The sequence below is a fragment of the Gymnogyps californianus genome, chromosome 26, assembly GCF_018139145.2.
Source record: "Gymnogyps californianus isolate 813 chromosome 26, ASM1813914v2, whole genome shotgun sequence".
Lineage (NCBI taxonomy): Eukaryota > Metazoa > Chordata > Aves > Accipitriformes > Cathartidae > Gymnogyps > Gymnogyps californianus.
Genome location: NC_059496.1, coordinates 3,144,236 through 3,164,128, shown reverse-complemented (window position 1 = coordinate 3,164,128; position 19,893 = coordinate 3,144,236). Strand labels below are relative to the sequence as shown.

The window sequence follows — 19,893 nt, the reverse complement described above, 5'->3', positions numbered from 1 at the left end:
AGACGTTTGCTGCCTGTCCCCAGGGCTCAGCTGTGTGGTCCAGCACTGCGAGGCCTCAGGGCTTGGTGGCTGCTTCACCCTGGCTGCTCCCTCCCACATCACCACAGTCACAGGCTGGCAGTGGGAAATCCCTGGGGTTGTGACAGCCCTGCGGGGACATGACCCTGTGCAGGCAGCACTGACCCACTGCCCAATCTCACCTGCCTCCCCACGGCTCCCCACACTGCCCCATGACATGGGGGTTTTGGCAGCATTTCCTGATCCTCATCGGTACCTGCTGTTCCCTGAGAGCCGGCATGGGCCCAGGGGGGCATGTGAGTCTCCTGTCCCTCTGTCTGGACATTGATCTGTATTGTGCGTTGCGTCCCTGACTGAGAACCTTCCCCCTCAGGCAAGCATCAGAGGGGTCTGGACAGGCTCCAGCCATGATAACCATTTCTGTGCTCTGTGACATCTCCCACCTAAAAGGAACCTCCCAATCCTCAGGAACAGCCCTGGGATCAGCGTGCGCTTCTGGTTGCCTCAGGGTGATGGTCTTGCCTGGCCCAAAGCTCTGCAGGGGCTGAGCAGGCTGCAGCAGTCAGTATCATCTGGGCCACTTCTCCTGGACCCAAACTACTCCCACCACTGCGGTGCTGGGGGAACCATGCCGGGCAGCACAGGGGACCTTGTGTGGGAGCAGTTTGTCTGAGCAGTACCTGTGGCTGTGAGTCTGCGACAGACACATACCCTTGAGTACTGTGATGGTGTAGAGAAGGGGTGCATGGGGGCCTGGATGTGTTTGTGTCACCAACACTCCCCCAACAGCTTCCTCTGGGATGTGCAATGGGCAGTTTGATCACAGCTTGCCTGGAGGTGATGCAGGATGTGGTCTTGTAGCTGCCAGAAGGCTCTGGGAACTGCCAGGTGTTTTGGTTTTTTCCCAGGATTTGTCCGTCTGGTGGAAGGGAAGAGCCGTTGCTCAGGACGTGTGGAGATCCATGACGGGGACCAGTGGAAAACTATCTGTGCTTCACACTTTGGTGCCAAAGCTGCTGACGTGGTCTGCAAGGAGTTGCAGTGTGGCACAGCCCTGCCTGTCGCTGAGGCAGCTCACTTTGGAGAAGGGGTCAGTGCCATGTGGGATGGAGACCTGCAGTGTGTGGGGAATGAATCCCTCCTCATCTCCTGCCTCAGAGGGTCCTCCAGGGAGCAGCCCTGCACCCACGTGAACAGCGCTGTTGTCACCTGCACACGTAAGGACTCAGGGACACGGGGGCTGTGCCAGGGGTCGGGGAACAGAGCAAGGAATGTGCTAGGCTGGGTGTGGGGACAGGAGGGATGATGGCATTGTCTGCAGCATGAAAATAGTTGAGAAGGAGAAGAAAGGCAAGTTGTTCCTCTGGCCTCTCCCCCAGCTCCTGAGGGTACAAGAGCACCAATCCACCCTTTCTCCTCCTCCTCTGTCCCCAGAGTACACAGGGTTCAGGCTGGTGAACGGCAGCACAGCGTGTGCGGGGAAGGTGGAGGTCCAGGTGCTGGGGACCTGGGGGACCCTCTGTGCCTCTCGCTGGGATCTCTCGGATGCCCACGTTCTCTGTCGTCAACTCAACTGTGGGTTTGCTGAGGCCATTCCTGGAGGAGAGCATTTTGGGAGAGAGACTGGCCCTGTCTGGAGAGACTCCTTCCACTGTGACGGGACTGAAGCCCACCTGGCACAGTGCCCAGTGATCACCCTGGGGGCCTCACCATGCTCCCACGGGAACACTGCTGCTGTCATTTGCTCAGGTGAGTGCCAGAAAAATGCTGCATTAACTCCATTTGCCCTTTGTGTGTGACATGGCCACCCAAAGCAGGGGTCCCATGGCAGTACCAGGCTGAAGTTCTCCCTGGACAAACCCTGGCATCCCCAGGAGCCATCTGGAGGGCTTTGCCTGCTCAGACTGACCGCTCTGCTTTGGGAGAGCTGAGCACTGAACGGAGGCAAGCATCTACCCCCAGGGCAGTGCCTTAGCCCCAGCGCCACCACCAGGCCTGGGCTCCTCTGTTCTCGTACTGTGGGACGAGCCCAGGACAGGGCTGCAGGGCTCTGCTCCATCCCTCTGGCTGCAGACAACCGCATCACATCCCCGCAGAGAGCCCTGCAGAGCCTCATCCCACCAGCCAGGCAGGAGCTGCCTGGGTGCTCCCAGCAGCAGCAGACCTGGGTGTGAGCTGCAGAGAGGCCTCAGGCTTTGCCCTCACTTCTCGTCAGCAAAAGGCTCAATCCTGTCCTGTTTGGTCAGAAAATCCCCCCTCGCCCTGCTCCCTAAAGGATGCCCTGCTCCCCAGTGCTGCCGATGGCTGTGGTATCTCTGTTGTCCCCAGGCTCAGCCGGCTTTGCATCCCTGTGGCTGGTGGGCGGAGGGAGCTGGTGCGACGGACGAGTGGAGATCTTCCAGCATGGGATGTGGGGCAGAGTTCTGGATGACGAGTGGGACGTGCAGGAGGCCAGTGTGGTGTGCCAGCAGCTGCGGTGCGGAGAGGCAGGGACAGCCTACAACCCCCCAAAGCCTGAGCGAGGGACGGGCCCCGTGGGGCTGCGAGGGGTCCGGTGCGCAGGGCACGAGGCCAACCTGGCCCTCTGCAACACCTCCCTGCCTGAGAGTGCACCGGCGGCAGGGGTTGCGGAAGACGTGGGAGTCATTTGCTGGGGTGAGCGGCACTGCATGGGCCCCCCAGGTGACGGGGTGGGTGGGCAGCCAGGCCCTGACAGCAACCGGGCTTTCTACCCACTACAGGGAGCCGGCGGGTCCGGCTCGTGAACGGGACTGGGCGCTGTGCTGGGAGAGTGGAGCTCTACTACCAGGGCACCTGGGGGACTGTGTGTGACGATGGCTGGGACCTGTCTGATGCCGCCGTCGTTTGCCACCAGCTGGGCTGTGGAGGGGCGGTGGAGGCGGCTGGCTCTGCTCGGTTTGGGGAAGGCTCTGGGCAGATCTGGCTGGATGGCGTGAACTGCTCTGGGGCCGAAGCTGCTCTCTGGGACTGCCCTGCCGGGCCCTGGGGGCAGCACGACTGCGGGCACAAGGAGGACGCGGGAGTCATCTGCTCAGGTGTGTGCTGGGACCTGTGGTGGGAGCCTGGTTCCTGGGGAGGCCAGGACACAAGGAGAGCCGGGCATGGCCAAGGCTGTTCCTGGCTGCCTCTGAGCTCCTGCCTGAGCCCGTCCTGTGGACACCCATGCACAGGCACCCTCAGTCCCACTGGGGGTCCCTGGGGAGCTCAGCTGTCCCTGAGGATTACCGGGAAGGGCAGGGGTGTCTGTCCGTCAGGGACTTCTCTCTGCCCCTGGGTGCAAGGGGGACGTGCTGGCCCTGCCCCTGCCCACCTGAGGGCCTGGGGGGTGCAGAGGTGTCCTGGCTCCCACAGCCCCACACCAGCCTGTTCCCCCTTGGTGCCTTTCCTTGCAGAGTTCATGGCCCTGAGGCTGGAGAACAGCGACGGCTGCTCCGGGCGCCTGCAGGTTTTCTACAATGGGACATGGGGGAGCATTTGCTCCAACTCGATGACTCTTGACACGGTGTCACTGGCATGCCAGGAGCTGGGCTGCGGGGATGGAGGATCCCTGGAAACACGCCTGCCCTATGGCAGGGTGTCTGGCCCTGCCTGGCTGGATAACGTGCAGTGTGGGGAGAAAACCAGCTCCTTCTGGCAGTGTCCCTCCACTCCCTGGAACCCGCAGTCATGTGAAGACCTGCGAGATGAGATCCACATCACCTGCAATGGTAACTCAGAGCAACCTGGGCACCAGTGTCACCCCAGCTGCTGCTCCCTGGTGGGCACGGCCAAACACAGAGAAAGAGCTTGGAAAGGCTTTTCCTTGCCATGTCAGACCCTTCTGCTGCTGGTGGCACAAACGTGACCACAGCCACCCACGTCCAGCAGCAGTTGCCACCCAGGCTGCCAGCAGCACCTGCGGGAGGCAGAGGCATCTCCAGGTGAGGTCTCAGAAGAGACCAGACAGGGTTCAGAAGAGCCTCCCCTCCATGGACACCCTCCTGCTGCTCTCTGAACCAGGGGCCTTTTGGGGCTGAGCAGTCAGGGTCCCCCCACAGTCCTGCGTGTGTCCCCTGAATGACCAGGGTTCAGTTGCTGCTGTGACCAAGATGGCACAGGGAGGTGCAAGCAGAGCTCAGCCCTGCTCTCTTCTGCACCATCCCCTGAACCAGCCCCTTCACCACAGTGTTTCCTTCTTCAGGGGGACGCCCAGAAATGCCGCCGACCCTGTTGGCCCCGTGCCCCAGCTCCACGAGCTGCACAGGTAGGGAGCTGCTCCCCTGCGTACCCTTGTTGTCTGGCAGGGCTCTGCCTGCTCTCTCAGTGCCATGGGAAGTCTTTGCCTTCTCCAGCCAGGGAGAAGATTCGTGCGGTGGGAGGCGAGGACAGGTGCTCGGGCAGAGTGGAGGTCTGGCACCGTGGCTCTTGGGGGACAGTGTGTGACGATTCCTGGGACATGCAGGATGCTGAGGTGGCATGCAGGCAGCTGGGCTGTGGCCCCGCGGTGTCTGCCCTGCATGAGGCTGCGTTTGGGATGGGGATGGGCCCCATCTGGCTGGAGCAGGTGGAGTGCCGGGGGACAGAGCTGTCTCTACAGGACTGCTGGGCCCGTCCTGGGGACAGTGGTGCTTGTCGGCATAAGGAAGATGCTGCCGTGCGCTGCTCAGGTGAGTGGCAGGGCTGGGACCCCTTGCTTGGGGTCGAGGTGGGGAAGGCCTTTCGCCCCTTGGTCCTGGCATGGGCCCTGACCTCCCAAGAGCAGGAACATTCCTGTGGAGTACAGGAGGCTGGTGTCAAGTGCGGAGCAGCCTCGGTGGAACTGGATGTCATCCGGCCACTGCCTGTGGGGCCCTGCAGCCCCAGGGCTATCCCCTGGGCTGCCTGTGCCTTCCTGCCTGCCGCCCAGAGCAGAGGCGCTGGGCCCTGTCCCGGCCTCCCTTTCTAGCACTACAGGAGGGGCAATTTGGGGGGATATGTCAGGGGCATCTCCACACACACAGGGTGTGTTGGGGAGGAGGCTCCCCGGGACCCGCACAACCACCCTTTCAGCCCAGCTCTCCTTTGCCTCCTCTGCAGCTACACCCAGGACGGCAGCATTCCCACCCCAAGCAGGTAACTTGTCCTCCCCCCGGGGCTGGGTATCCCCGGGGCCAGGCTGTGACCCACAGCTGGATGGAAGGGGCTCCTTGCTGGGGTGTGAAACTCCCAGGAGGAGGCACTGGGTGGTGGTGGGGGGTTAGGGAGGGTTGTAATTTACTCAGCAGGGTAGAAGCTTGCCCATCACTCACCCCTGGGGCGCTCCACCCCTTGCTGCCTTGTGTGATGGGGGTCAGGACTGATGCTGCCTCCACCTCTCCCAGGCCTGGTGCTGCCCCTTCCATGTTCTTGCCCATGCAGATCTTACTCGAGGCCGTCTGACTGGCAGCGGGAGAGTCTCAGTGCCCGTCATCATCTGCATCATCCTGGGGGCCCTTCTCTGCCTGCTCCTGGCCCTCCTGGCCGGGCAAGTGCTAAGCACCAGGACTGGGCGCAGAGGTGGGTCCTGCCACAATGGTGCCAGGGGAAGATACCTCCTGGAAGGGCTGTGGGGTGCTGCGGGATGTCAGTGAGGGGCACAGGCAGAGCTGAGGGGGTGGGACTGTGTGCTGCCACCTGTCCCAGACACCACCCCAGTGAGTGCCTGGCCGTGGGGCACCAGCAGCAAGGGGTGGAGAGAGCCCAGAGGTGGGGGGAGCTAGCTAGAGGCAAGGAGAGAAACGGGGAGAGTGGGGCTTGGGGAGATGTGAGCAGAGGGGAGATGGCCAAGGCTGGCAGTGCTCTGGGTATTGGTGGAGGGCACTCTGGGGCAATGGAGATGCTAGGAGGAGCATGGGGCAGGAGGGTCCATTTCCATGGTGTCAGGCTCCCAGCCTGTCCCTCTGCCCAGCCCTGCCCACCCACCAGAAGGGCAGGGGCCCTGCTATAGACCCGTGGGGCAGAGAGAGGGCAGCTCCAGGTGGAGAGGAAACATGGGAGCTGCTCCAGGGTCAGACAAGGGGGCATGACCCAGGGGCCAGAGGGGCATGAGCGCTGTCTCCAAAGGGATGATGTGAGGGTGATGCTGCCCCAGAGGATCTCCACAGCAATGTTGCCCTCGCCGGGGATGTGGCAGCCATGCCTGGACAGTGCAGTGGGGCTGTGCTGTCGGAGCAGTGCTGAGCTGGCCCAAGGAAGAGGTTTGGGGGAGCCCAGTGGGGTCCCATTGGCTCTCTGCCTGTCCCTCTGCCAGCCCTGCCTCTATCCCCAGGCTCCAGGAGAGCTCAGGAGCTCTTCCCCGAGGCCGTGTACGAGGAGATCGGTTACAGCCCAGCGTGGGAGAAGCAGGCGAGGTTTGGTCGCTCAGGTGGGTGTGGGTCCTCCCTGGAGGCACATCTGCAGGACCCTTTCCCCTGGCCCTAACCCGGAGCTGATCCCCTGAAGCCCCCCAGCCCCTGGTCCCTGCAGCACTGGTGCCATGTGGTGTGTGGGGAGAGCATCCAGGTCCTGGGCCCAGGAGAGGAGCTTTCTCCCAACCACCTTTCACCGGCCCAGCTGGACAGCCCCTCTCTTTCTGCCCCTGCACCCCATGTGACATCCAAGGAGGGAGGGAAGGGGCTGTCCTAGGGCACCTCTGGGAGCACCTTTGAGACAGGGTTTGTGCCAGGGGAGCAGGGTAAATTCCCAGCCCTCCTCCCCATGCAGCCCCAGCTCTGTGGGTCCCCCTTCCCCAGCAGCGCTGACCATGGGCCAGGTCAGTGGGGCTCGCTCCATAACACCCACTGTGCATGTCTCCAGGCTCTTCTTCAGAGGAGTCCCTGAGCCAGCTGCAGGCCTCCCCTGGGCTCAGCAAGGAGGAGGATGGTCTGGCATCAGCAGCAGGTAACCGGGGCAGGAAGGGCTTCGTCTCCCTGCAGACATGTGATGGACAGAGGTGTCACTGAGTGTCAGTGTCAGAGATGGGGAGGACACGGGGGTCTCCTGTGGTGCTGCCAACACCAGTGTCTCAGCCCTGTGTCCCTGCGCCTCCTCCCATCCTCTGCTCTGCAGGACGTATCTTCTCACTGTCACCAGCTCCTCTCTCCTTTCAGATGTTCTTGTCCTGGTCGCAGGTGAGCCAGCGGATGGCTATGATGATGCCAGGGAGGTTTCTGACCCTGGAGAGGATGCTGCCCCTGAGCAGGGTGAGTGGGAAATGTCCAGGGTGCCAGAGAAGGGAGGAGTGCCCAGGGATGCACCCAGAGGTGAGAGGGAAATTTAGCACTGCTGGTTCCTGGGGTGCCATCCCCGGTGGCACCTGAGTCACTGCTGTCCTGAGACGCCAACCTCCTGGGAAGGGGGAACCTGCCCCAGGAGTTTTCCTTGGAGGGACTGGGGGTGGGAGAAGGAGCTGAATGTGGTGAGGAGCTGGGAGGAAGATGATGTACAGACCCCATGAGGTGAACTGCAATGTCCTGCCTTGCTGCCTGCAGGGGCCAGCCTGCGCTCCTGGACAAGTGTCGGGGTCCCCAGAGCTGAAGGAGACACCTTGTCCCTATCCCTGGCGAGCATGGGTTATGATGATGCTGAAGAGGTGTCTCTGGCACATCCCCGTGAGGACACAAAGGCTGTGACAGTGGAGCTCTGTGCACAACAGTCCCTGAGCCCCAGGCCAGGAGAGCCCATCCCTGCTGTGCAGCTGGGTGCAGCCGGGATGGAGGAGAGGTCTGTGCAGCTGGGAGAGCTGTGAGCACATGGGAACTGTCTCCCTTGACCCATGGGCAGCAGAAACCACCTGGAGTTTCCCCTCTTTTTATTCCCCTCTTTTTGCTGTGCATCCAGATTTCTTCTTATTAAAAGTCTCTGAGGGCTTTGACCCACAGCTGGTGCTTGCCTGCCCAGGTTTTGGGGTGTCTCCCTGAGGCTCACCAGGGGGAGCAGAGAAGAAGGACGTGGCGGTGCGGAAGGGGCGCAGGCTCGGGGTCAGGCTGTGGGGCTGCGAGAGCCCATGGTCCCTGGGGAATAATCCTGCTGACAGAGACATTTCCATCCTGCTGGCCACAGGCACTTTCGAGTCCAAATGGCTCTCTGATAGGTCCCGTAATGCACCTCAGCAGCAGCACCCATTTCCTCACCCTTGGGTTTCCAGCTGCTCTTTCCCCCTGCCTGGGCCCCGCTGGTCCCACAGCGCAGAGGCCACGACAGAGCTGCCAGGAGAGGGGAAGCCCTGGGCTTTTGTCTCACAGAAGAGAGCGCTAAGGTGGCTGCAGTGACCTGAACACCCCAGCCAGCCCCAGGTGGGATCAAGGCCCATGGATTACCTCCCACAATGGTTAGGAGGCAGCTCTGCTCCCCACTGCCCCAGCACAGGGTGCAGAGCCATGTTCTGGGACACAGGCTGAGCCTCCTCTGACGCCCAGGGCAACACCCCTCTGGGCCACACCTGTCCCCAACTCCGCAGCAGGAGCCGTGCAACAGGGTGAGGGAAATGCCCTCCCTGAGGGGAGGTGCCCCCAGCCTCTGATGGCACCCCAGGGCATGTGGGGGAGGGGACATGGGGGCAGAAATCTTACATCCCCCTCCTCCAGGCACTGGGCCTCTCCCTGCACCCCTCTGTCCCCCAACATCCCTGGAGGTGAGCTGAAGGGCAGGCTTCCACCTCCATGGGGCTGCGCATGTGGCTTGGGCTCAGGGACCTTCCCACTCCTTCAGCACTGAGGCCTGTCCTGACAGCAAAGCAGTGCCCTGGGACAGCCCTGGCTGGGGTCTCTGTGGCAGGGTGGCTGAGCGTGTTCAGCTGTTAACTCAAAGGGCAACGGTTTGACCACACACAGGGACGGTGTCCCCATGGTGGTACAGCTGGGGCAATTGTGTTGCCCAGTGCCATAGATTTTTCCCAGTGCCATAGATTTTTTTCCCTGCTGAGCCCCTGCCTGGCAGAGAGGGTTTGGGGCAATCAAAACCAGACCACAGTCACCATGAACTTCTGGAGTGGTTGAGTGGCCTTAAGAGGATGGACTGCTCCTTTCTTCTGCTTTGCACACATGGTCCTCAAAGCCCATCCCCGGCAATGACTTTCCCATTCTTGCTCAAGAACAACCTAGAAGGACTCTTTTGGAGCAATGATAATCCTGCAGGCACTACCCCTGTGGCCAAGTATTTGCAAGCTCATGCTCAAAGCTGGCAAGACAGTAACTTTGCTTGTTCAGATGGTGTCTCCCTCTCCCTCCTCTCCCTTGTGCTCAGGCACAACAAAAGCCAGACTTCCCTGGAGGTGCATGCCTGGGGAGCCAGCTATGAGGCAGCAGAAATGCACGGGTTTAGAACATGCACGTTGCTGTGGGACTATAGGCCAGTCTGTGCCATTCCTTGGCCTGACTGGGTGACTGGGGAGAGGCTGAGACTGAAGACAGAGGGAGATGTCCTGGGTCAAAGTTGTCACTGTGTTCCTGATGGGCAAGAAGGGTTCTGTAGCAGCAAGAGGTTGCAAGAGGGGAGCCCAGCAGCTTGTTGGAGCTCATGAGCAGGTCTTTCTTCCTCTGGGAAGGGACTGATGGCTGTGAAGGGCTGCAGCTGAGCTGGACACTCCAGTCTGGTGGGTGAGCAGATTTGGGTATGGAAACTGGGGACAGCTGAGACACTTGTGCTGTGAGCCTTGGGTTTGGTGCTGAGAAGATGGAGAACACAGAAGCATGTGTGATGCTCAGGAAATGCAGAGGGAGGTACATTTGGAGAGCAAAAATGACATCCAGTGGTTGAACTGGGGCTGTTTGGAAGTCACTGTGTGAGAGTTGGTGACCTTCCATGCTAGACCGCAGGGGAGCCACGGCTGGCATTTCTGTCCCGACCTGTGCCCCTGCAGCAGCAAGGAGCCAATGCAGAGGGATGTTCATGTGGGGCCCCAAGGGGTCCCCCTGTGCTGCGTGTCTCCCTGCCGATGCCCAGAGAGGAGCACATCTGTGTTTCATCAACCATTGCAGCAGGGGGGCAAAGGGGGCCAAGAAACTCTGCTCAGGACAGCTTGTGACTGGACAACTCAGGAGCCAGTGCACCACAAGGGACCATCCTCAGCATGGCTTTGTCAGCTGTCCCTGGCACATCAGAGGTCTCGCTGTGACAGACCTCTGGAGGGAGGATGCTGCCATTCAGGCCTCAGCACCAGGGAGTGCCTCTCCCTGGGACTTGGGGGATGGTGGCCTCCCCCATGGGCAGTACGCTCTGCTCTGGGAGAGCATCCTGCTGGGGCAGGATGGAAGAAGGCAGATAGGTTCTGCAAACATCAAAGGGAGAAAATCATTGCTGAAGCCCGGGGTTGAACCAGGGACCTTTAGATCTTCAGTCTAACGCTCTCCCAGCTGAGCTACTTCAGCCCTGCCCCAGCAGCCCTTGTCCCAATTCCACCCCTGCCAGGCCGCAGGCTGGCACACACGAGGAGAGCTCCTTGGGGACATTCCTAGGAAAAAGCTGTGCCCAGCACCGGGCACAGTGGACCTGGCCTCTCCCTGCCTCCATGGCCAGGTGGACTCCAGGTGTGGGGTGGGTGCCAGCCTACAGTAAGAGCACCAAGATATGCCTCAGGCCTCAGTTACAAAGGTGATGGCAGTGAAGGCAAGAGGGCAGGCCAGGCACATGCAGCTGCAAAGGCTGAGGGTGGAAGAAGTGTGGGGTTGGTGGAAGACCTCTCTCATAGGGAAGAGAGGGCCCAGGGGAGCAGAGCTTTTGCTGGTGCCTTAGGCTTTTGCTTCATTCTTGCATGAGCAAGAGTCTTTTGTTCAATGTTTGGAGATGATATTTAGGGGGAAAGAAGGCTTGAAAACCTCCAAGGATTGGGACTGCACAACCTCTCAGGGCAACCTCTTCCAGTGCATAAGTGACCTCACGGTTATGACCTCATGGACCTCATGGTCCTCATCTCCTGCCTGAACATTCTTTCAACTTTTCTCCCTTGCCTCTCATCTTCCCACCATGCACGATGATGAAGGGTCTGGCTCTATTTTCTTAACCGCCTGATAGGTACTGAAACGCTCCTATGAGGTTTCCCAAAGCCTTTTCATCTCCATACTGAACAGTGTTCCCTCAGCCTTTCCTCAGGTGGAAAGTTCTTCAGCCCCCTGCACACCCACACACACCTGACTGTACTGGTGCCCCTTCACTGAACTTGCTCCAGCTGATCAATGTCTTTCCTGTACTGGGGGCAGGAGGCCCCCAACTCAATGCAGTAGTGTGCGTGTGGTCTAGCGAGCACTGAATGGAGGGGAGAATCCCTCCCCCTCATCTCCTGCCCATGCTCCTATTCATACAGCCAGGACACTGTTGGCCGCCTTGGCTGCTGGGGCTCACTGCTAACTCATGTTGCCTCAGTCGCCAAGGCGAGAAGCTCCGGTGCTGGCACGATCCGCAGCGGAGTGCTCTAGCGCAGTGCACAGGGGGGTTTCCTGGACCGGGGGAACCTCAGGGGGAGCCGAGAGAGCCTCCAGGAGCCCGCAGCTGGCAGAACAGCAGCTGACGAGACCTGGGCAAGGCCAGGAGCAATGGCAGCCAAGTTCCCTCACATGTATAAAAGAAGCCCTTAGGGAGCGCTAGTGACCAGGAGCACCGTGAACAGGCAGGCAAACAGGGTGTGGCACGTCAGCAAACGCGTGGCGTGGCAGATTGCATGGCAGTACACACGGAAGGGCGTGCAGGAACGGCGCTGAAGCTCTGCCAGCTCGACCAGGGAGCGATGGTATCCACCCGGCAGAAAGCCATGGCCTCTCTAAACTCTGCACCCACCACGACTCACGCAGCTTCCCAGACAGAGCTCCGTGGGAACATGCTGCCACCCAGGTGTCAGGCTGCAGGGTGTGCCCTGCTCTTCTGCCAGCATCGGATGGCAGCAGTGAGCAGAGCTGTGGGAGGTGCGCCCAGCTAGAGGAACTCCTCCGCTTAGTGACAGAGCTCAGGGAGGAGGTGAGTAGGTTGCAGAGTATCAGGGAGTGCGAGAGAGAGATAGACTACTGGAATCGCACCCTACCTTCCCTGGGACAGGCCCAACAGGCAGACAGGACGCATGAGATGGAGGATTCCTTATCCTCTCTCTGCCTGGCTGAACACAGGGACTTAAGGGATAGGGGCAACGGCGACAAGTTCCTGCCCAGTACAGCAGGCGCGTCTCCTCTCTGACGAGACCCCACCCTCCCAGATGCCCTTGCACAATAGGTACGAGGCTCTGCAAGTGGCACCGAACAATAACAAGGACGATGGTTCATCTAGCTTGGAGGTGTCGCTGAGGTTAAGTCGGCCTACACCCTGCGTCAAAACTGCTTCCATAAAGAAAAAAAGACGGAGGTAGCAGGGCTCATTGGAACAGCTTCAAGCTAGAGTTGAAGGGGAAAGGGATAAAAGCAGGCTCCCTAGAGATAAGCCTGGGGCAGCACACCAGTGTTTGATGGAACAATGGGCTAGCGAGGTCCTTTGGTCTGCCATCTCAGTGGAGGTAGGGGATGGAGATCCATGCGGCAGCAAAGATGGAAGGGTTATGGATGTGTTAGAAACCACGGAAGCGCCTGAGAATGGTCACGTAGGAATGATGGCTTCTCCCCCAAAAAGGGGGCGGGATTGATAGCCCAACTGAAGTGCATCTACATCAATGCAAGCAGCATGGGCAACAAACAGGAGGAGCTGGAAGCCATTGTGCAGCAGGAAAACTATGATCTTGGTGCCATCACAGAAATGCCATGGTGGGATGACTTGCACAGCTGGAGTGCCGCAATGGATGGCTATGAACTCTTCAGAAGGGATAGGCAAGGAAGGAGAGGCGGTGGGGTAGCCCTGTATGTTAGGGAGTGTTTTGACTGTCTAGAGCTTGATGATGGTAATGATAGGGTTGAGTGTTTCTGGGTAAGAATCAGGGGGAAGGCCAACAAGGCAGATATCATGGTGGGAGTCTGTTGTAGACCACCCAGCCACGATGAAGAGGCAGACGAAATATTCTCCAAGCAGCTGGGAGAGGTCTCACAAGCGCTAGCCCTTGTTCTTGTGGGGGAGTTCAACTTACCAGATGTCTGCTGGAATACAGCAGAGAGGAAACAGTCTCGGTGGTTCCCGCAGTGTGTGGAAGAGAACTTCCTGACACAGCTGGTGAGGGAGCCAACTACGGAAGGCGCCCCACTGGACCTGTTGTTTGTGAACAGAGAAGGCCTTGTGGGTGATGTGATGGTTGGAGGCCGTCTTGGGCATAGCGATCACAAAATGATAGAGTTTTTGATTCAAGGAGAAGTAAGGAGGGGGGTCAGCAGAACTGCTACCTTGGACTTCTGGAGGGCAGACTTTGGCCTGTTTAGGAGACTGGTTGACAGAGTCCCTTGGGAGGCAGTCCTGAAGGGCAAAGGAGTCCAGGAAGGCTGGGCATTCTTCAAGAAGGAAATCTTAAAGGTGCAGGAGCAGGCCATTCCCATGTGCCGAAAGACGAGCCAGCGGGGAAGAAGACTGGCCTGGCTCAACAGAGAGCTTTGGCTGGATCTCCGGGAAAAAAGAGAGTTTATGACCTTTGGAAGAAGGGGCAGGCCACTCAGGTGGACTACAAGGATGTCCTGAGGTTATGCAGGAGAAAATTAGAAGGGCCAAAGCCCAACTAGAACTTAATTTGGCTACTGCCATAAAAAGACAATAAAAAGTGTTTCTATAAATACATTAGCAACAAAAGGAGGGCTAAGGAGAATCTCCATTCCTTTATTGGATGCAGGGGAAACAGAGTGACGAAGGATGAGGAAAAGGTTGAGGTCCTTCAACCTTCTTTGCTTCAGTCTTTAATAGTAAGACCAGTTGTTCTCTGGGTACCCAGGCCCCTGAGCTGGAAACAGGGAGCAGAATGAAGCCCCCGTAATCTAAGGGGAAATGGTTAGCGACCTGCTAAACCACTTAGACACACACAAGTCTATGGGGCCAGACGGGATCCACCCAAGGTACTGAGGGAGCTGGCAGAAGTGCTCACCAAGACACTTTCCATCATTTAGCAGCAGTCCTGGCTAACTGGTGAGGTCCCAGTTGACTGGAGGTTAGCAAATGTAATACCATCAACAAGAAGGACTGGAAGGAGGATATGGGGAACTACAGGCCTCTCAGTCTGATCTTGGTGCCAGGGAAGGTTATGGAGCAGATCACCTTGAGTGCCATCACATGACACGTACAGGACAACGAGGCAATCAGGCCCAGTCAGCATGGCTTTATGAAAGGCAGGTCCTGCTTGACTAACCTGACCTCCTTCTTTGACAAGGTGACCCGCTTAGTGGATGAGGGAAAGGCCGTGGATGTTGTCTACCTAGACTTTAGTAAAGCCTTTGACATTGTTTTCCCACAGCATTCTCCTGGAGAAACTGGCTGCTCATGGCTTGGACGGGTGCACTCTTCACTGGGTAAAAAACTGGCTGGCTGGCGGGCCCTAAGAGTTGTGGTGAAAGGAGTTCAATCCAGTGTTGGCGGCTGGTCACAAGAGGTGTTCCCCAGGGCTCAGTATTGGGGCCAGTTCTGTTTAATATCTTTATTAATGATGTGGACAAGGGGATCGAGTGCACCCTCAGTAAGTTTGCAGATGACACTAAGCTGGGCGGGAGTGTTGATCTGCTTGAGGCTAGAAAGGCTCTGCAGAGGGATCTGGGCAGGCTGGATCGAGGGGCCGAGGCCAATTGTATGAGATTCAACCAGGCTAAGTACCAGGTCCTGCACATGGGTCACAACACCCATGCAACACTAAAGGCTTTGGGAAGAGTGGCTGGAAAAGCTGCCCGGCAGAAAAGGACCTGGGGCTGTTGGTTGACAGCCAGCTGAAGATGAGCCAGCAGTGTGCCCAGGTGGCCAAGAAGACCAATAGCATCCTGGCTTGTATCAGAAATAGTGTGGCCAGCAGGACTAGGGAAGTGACTGTCCGCCTGTACTCGGCACTGGTGAGGCCGCACCTCGAATACTGTGTTCAGTTTTGGGTTGCTCACTACAAGAAAGACATTGAGGTGCCGGAGCATGTCCAAAGAAGGGCAATGAAGATGGCGAAGGGTCTAGAAAACAGTCCTGTGAGGAACGGCTGAGGGAGCTGGGGTTGTCTAGTCTGGAGAAAAGGAGGCTGAGGGGAGAACCCTATCGCTCTCTACAACTACCTGAAAGGAGGTTGTAGCGAGGTGGGGGTCGGTCTCTTCTTACCAAGCAGCAACCAATAGGACAAGAGGAAATGGCCTCAAGGTGCACCAGGGGAGCTTTAGATTGGATATTAGGAAAAATTTCTTCACCGAAAGGGTTATTAAGCATTGGAACAGGCTGCCCAGGGAAGTGGTTGAGTCACCATCCCTGGAGATATTTGAAAGATGTGTAGACGTGCAGCTCCTGCCATGAAGATGTGTCCATGGGAGCAAGACGCCCAAGCCCCCTTCTAGCCTGTGGCTCTCTGGGCAATGCTGTCTGTCCATGGGGTGGGGATAAAGCTGACTCTTTTTGCCAGAAACCCCAGCTTCAAGGAATCAAAAAGCTCCTAGATCTTTCCTGGGGGAGGGAGGTTTGAACTGGATTCCTCTTGCTCTCAGCAGTATCCAATTTCCTTTCAAGGGAACAGCTGGGTGTGATCCTCCTCCAGAATGGAAGAGGTTGCAAGCCAGGGCAGCTGACAAAAGTCTGATGGACAGGCTGACTCTCCTCACTCTGCACTAAGGGTCTGCCCGTTTGGCATCCCAGGACTCTCAGTGTAGCACTCGTAGCCGTAGCAGAAATGCCAAGGCTGTCTGCCTTCAAAAAGCACTCCTCCAGTAGGACAGGGCAACAGGAGCAAAAGCCAGACAACCAAACCCCCACAGCTCTGCTCTGCAGGCGGGTGAATTGGGAGGGGCAATGCTGAAATCTCTTTGATTTCATGAGGGGATTTAAACAGAGATCGCTCCGGGTTCCTCTCTGCCTGTTGGTGCACAGCAGGAGTGACTCCTCCAGAGCCCACAGCAGGATCCCTTGCTCCCCATTGCACCCTCAGCCACCAAAAAGCAGAGCTCCAGCCAGGGAGCTGCAGGAAGGTCTCTCTGGAAGGACAGAGGCTGGGGGGGGTGGGGGTGGTTGTGTGAGAAATGGAGTAAGTTTTGCTCAGAGAAGTCAGTCCTAACCCTTCACTGCCTTTTCCTCCTTGGACAGGTCCCCATGCCCAGAGGAAGCAAATGTCCAACGGCAGCTCCACAACCGAATTCCTCCTCCTGGCGTTTGCAGACATGTGGGAGCTGCAGCTCTTGCACTTCTGGCTCTTCCTGGGCATCTACCTGGCTGCCCTCCTGGGAAACGACCTCATCATCACCGCCATAGCCTGCGACCACCACCTCCACACCCCCATGTACTTCTTCCTCCTCAATCTCTCCCTCCTTGACCTGGGCTCCATCTCCACCACTCTCCCCCAAAGCCAGGGCCAATTCCTCTGGGACACCAGGGCCATCTCCTACTTGGGATGTGCTGCACAGGTCTTTCTCTTTGTCTTTTTGATGTCAGCAGAGTTTTATCTTCTCACTGTCATGGCCTACAACCGCTACATTCCCATCTGCAAACCCCTGCACTATGGACCCTCCTGGGCAGCAGAGCTTGTGTCCACATGGCAACAGCTGCCTGGGGCAGTGGGTTTCTCCGTGCTCTGCTGCACACTGCCAATACATTTTCACTACCACTCTGCCAAGGCAATGCCCTTAACCAGTTCTTCTGTGAAATCCCCAGATCCTCAAGCTCTCCTGCTCACACTCCTACCTCAGGGAAGTTGGACTTCTCCGTGGTTAGTGTCTGTTTTTTCTTTGGCATGTTTTGTTTTCATTGTGCTGTTCCTATGTGCAGATCTTCAGGGCTGTGCTGAGGATCCCCTCGGAGCAGGGACAGCACAAAGCCTTTTCCACGTGCCTCCCTCACCTGGCCGTGGTCTCCCTGTTCCTCAGCACTGGCATGTTCGCCTACCTGAAGGCACCTTCCATCTCCTCCCCATCCCTGGACCTGGTGGTGTCATTTCTGTACTCGTGGTGCCTCCAGCAGTGAACCCCCTCATCTACAGCATGAGGAACAAGGAGATCAAGGATGCCCTGAGGGAAGTACAGGAATACACATTATTCCAGCTTTAATAAGGTGCCCACCATCCTCCTCTAACTTCCCAGCAATTCAGGAAAATCCAGCCTATCTTTTGTTTCTTCTCTTTCTTTTGTATTTGTTTGTTAAACCTGTGAGAATATTCATTGTCATTATATATTGTTCATACAACTTCTTCTTAAGCTTTAGAACCTTTTTTTTCTTGTCTGGTAAAACCAGGTCTGTCTGGTACATCAGGAACCAGGCTCTTTGCGTAGAGAAAGGAGCCAGAACGTAATCATTTGCCTCTCCTCTCATCTCTTTGATCTCCTCTGGAGCTTGGGGCCCAGCCCCAGCAGGCAGAAGGGATTCAGGAGCCAAGGGCCCAGCTGCCCCATGGACGAGCAGCCCCAGTGGCCCTCGGGGCTGCCCCTCTCCGCCTCGGCGGGCACTGCCTCTCTGCTGCCTGTGAGTTGGGGCAGCAGCTTCCCTGGAGCCATGGCCAAGGACAGCAGCAGGACGTGGCCTTTTCAGTGCTGCTCTCGCCTCACTTCCACACTCTCCCGCCGTACCCTTGCATTTGTGTTACCCCTAGGCTCTTGTGTAACTTCTGACAGTCCTGTTTGTCCACAGTGGCATCCCTGTGGCTGCAGGCAGGAGCGGGCAATGGAACCACTGTGTCAGAGCTGGCCTCCATGCAAGCATCCCCATAACCAAAGGGGCTCTTCAGGGCAGGGCCAGAAGGCTGGAGGCCTCTTCCAAAGCCACAGGTCAGGAATACACCCAAGGAGCTGCTCCCTCAAAAGGTCTTTTGCTCTTCTGGGGTTCTCCACGGATTCAGGGGACAAGCTCCAAGTCCCAGGGGGATCTGTTAGGGACCAAGGGCTGGGCAAAGACCTCCCTTCTTGGTTGCACATGTCCATGCAGACAGCAACTGCTCTTTGATTTATCTGCCGGGCACTGTCCCACCTGCAGTGGGGCTGATGGAAGATGCCGTCCTGGAGAGGAATTGGGAGCTGCCAGGGTTGCTCAGGGGATCTCCAGGGACAGTATGTGAGTGTGGGTGGTCAGTGAGTGGCACCTCATAAAAGGAGTGACCGTCCAAGGTGGAGTCTTCTGGAGGAAAAGGTGAACCTGAGGACACCATGGGCTAATGAGGGCCCTGCAATGCCAGGAGAGGCTGTGAGGAGCCAGAAGGCAAAGGGACACAAGACTGGAGAGTGGGTCAGGACACCCTCTTGGAAATCCCACGGGCTGGATCTACTGCACACCTCCCTTGCCTTTTCTGCCAGTGGAGACACCCCATGGTCCTGCCTAGCCCCTTCCTTGGCCCTGGAGCCATCAAGGGAAGATGGAAAGGGCCTCGGCAGCAGTGAACCCCGTCTGCCTGGGTCTGCTTCCCTCCCCAGCAGCACGGCCAGTGGAGGGTCACCCCGTGACCTCAGGGCACCATAGTCCCCTTGCTCTGCAGAGCAGCACCGCAAGCTTGGGGCCCTGCAGGGAGCCCGGGAGGGAGCCAGGAACGGCCGGCCAGGCCAGCACGGACACGCTCACCTGGGGAAGGCTCTCTGGGGAGCAGGGAGGACCCTGGAGAAGAGCAAGGGAGCATTTGTGTGCCAGCAGGGAGGAATGAATGAAAAAGAGAAACCTCTTTCTGTAGGCCCCAGCTCAGGGCCGGCTGCTCTGTCACCTGCCCAGGACTCCTGTGCTGGCCTGGGGAGAGGGGCTGACACTGAGGGGGCACAGTCAGTGTGTGGTGGGCATCTCCTGGACCCGAGACCAGGAGTCCTCCACTTTCACTGACCTCCATTTCCTCATGCCATGGTGAACCTCCACCCCTGGGGCTGATGGGGAGGCTGACACCCCTCCCTGCCCCCCAGCAGCCGCTGTGCCCTTCAGAGGGGCTGGGGCTGGGGGGTTAATGCCCAGAGCTCTGCAGCACCGTGCAGCGGGCACTGCCATGGGGCCAGCCCAGTCTGGGCTGCTCTGCAGGGCTGGGCTGGGGAGCAGGCAGGGGAGGTGGGAAGAGCTGGGGAGAGGCTAGGTGGGGCTGGAATGTGCCCAGGAGAGGACACCACCAATGTTAGCTTTGATGTTTGCCCATGCAGGGTGAGGACACGCTCCAGTGGGTGTGTGGTGCAGAGCCCAGACTCCTGGAAGGGAGCCGAGACATGCAGCTGCAGGAGAGAGGAGGCCGGTCTGTGCCCTTGGTGGCATGGACACACCGACAAGGTGCCCCAGGGCATTCCTCACCCCCCAGCCTCTCCCATTGCATATTTCCAGCACTGGCCCCTCATCCCAGTTATGGGTGGTTTGCTCTGGGGCCATCTCCTTCCTCCTGCTGGTCTCGGTGCCTGTGTCAGGGGAAGAGCCAGCCCTGCCCAGCCTCTCTTCTTACCCAGACCTTGGCAGACCCCAGAGCAGGGCTGTCTGTGAACCCTTGTGTGGGACACGGTTGGGCTTGGCTGGGGCCAGGCACTGGGGGTTGCAAAAGAAGGAGGGCTGGTGGGGATGGACACTGAAGTCTGCTATGGGGACTCTGGTGGGGGACATGTCCCCACCCCAAACACACCCTGTCCTGTGCAGCGTCTGATGAGGGGGCCGTGGGAGCATGTGTTGGGCAGTGGGGCTGTGCTGGCGCAGGAACGGGTCACAGGTTGGAGCCCTAACACAACGATCAGGAGGTGGAAGCAAGGACAGGCTATGAAGGAGGAATTTAGAAAGATGACCTGAGCGTGCAGGTCTGTGTTTAGGAAAGGCAAAGCTCACCTGGAGCTGATGGGGGCTGCAGGCGACATCAAGAGCCAAATGAAGAGCTTCAGCCACTGTGTTTGCAGTAAA

General features: G+C 58.4%; 1 protein-coding gene and 1 non-coding gene across 2 annotated transcripts in view; one reads left to right on the top strand and one right to left on the bottom strand.

The window, feature by feature from the left end:
- LOC127026008 (antigen WC1.1-like) overlaps nt 1-19,893 on the top strand; it is a 38,982-nt gene that overhangs the window by 9,599 nt on the left and 9,490 nt on the right. Inside the window, exons 2-10 of the mRNA XM_050911130.1 lie at nt 1,453-1,767; nt 2,353-2,673; nt 2,760-3,074; nt 3,432-3,746; nt 4,220-4,282; nt 4,371-4,685; nt 5,416-5,553; nt 6,305-6,400; nt 7,125-7,217. Of these exons, the coding sequence (XP_050767087.1) occupies nt 1,453-1,767; nt 2,353-2,673; nt 2,760-3,074; nt 3,432-3,746; nt 4,220-4,282; nt 4,371-4,685; nt 5,416-5,553; nt 6,305-6,400; nt 7,125-7,217 (1,971 nt within the window). The remainder of the gene's footprint in view (nt 1-1,452; nt 1,768-2,352; nt 2,674-2,759; nt 3,075-3,431; nt 3,747-4,219; nt 4,283-4,370; nt 4,686-5,415; nt 5,554-6,304; nt 6,401-7,124; nt 7,218-19,893) is intronic.
- TRNAF-GAA (transfer RNA phenylalanine (anticodon GAA)) lies at nt 10,310-10,382 on the bottom strand. Its single transcript has one exon. It is a non-coding gene; the product is annotated as a tRNA-Phe (tRNA).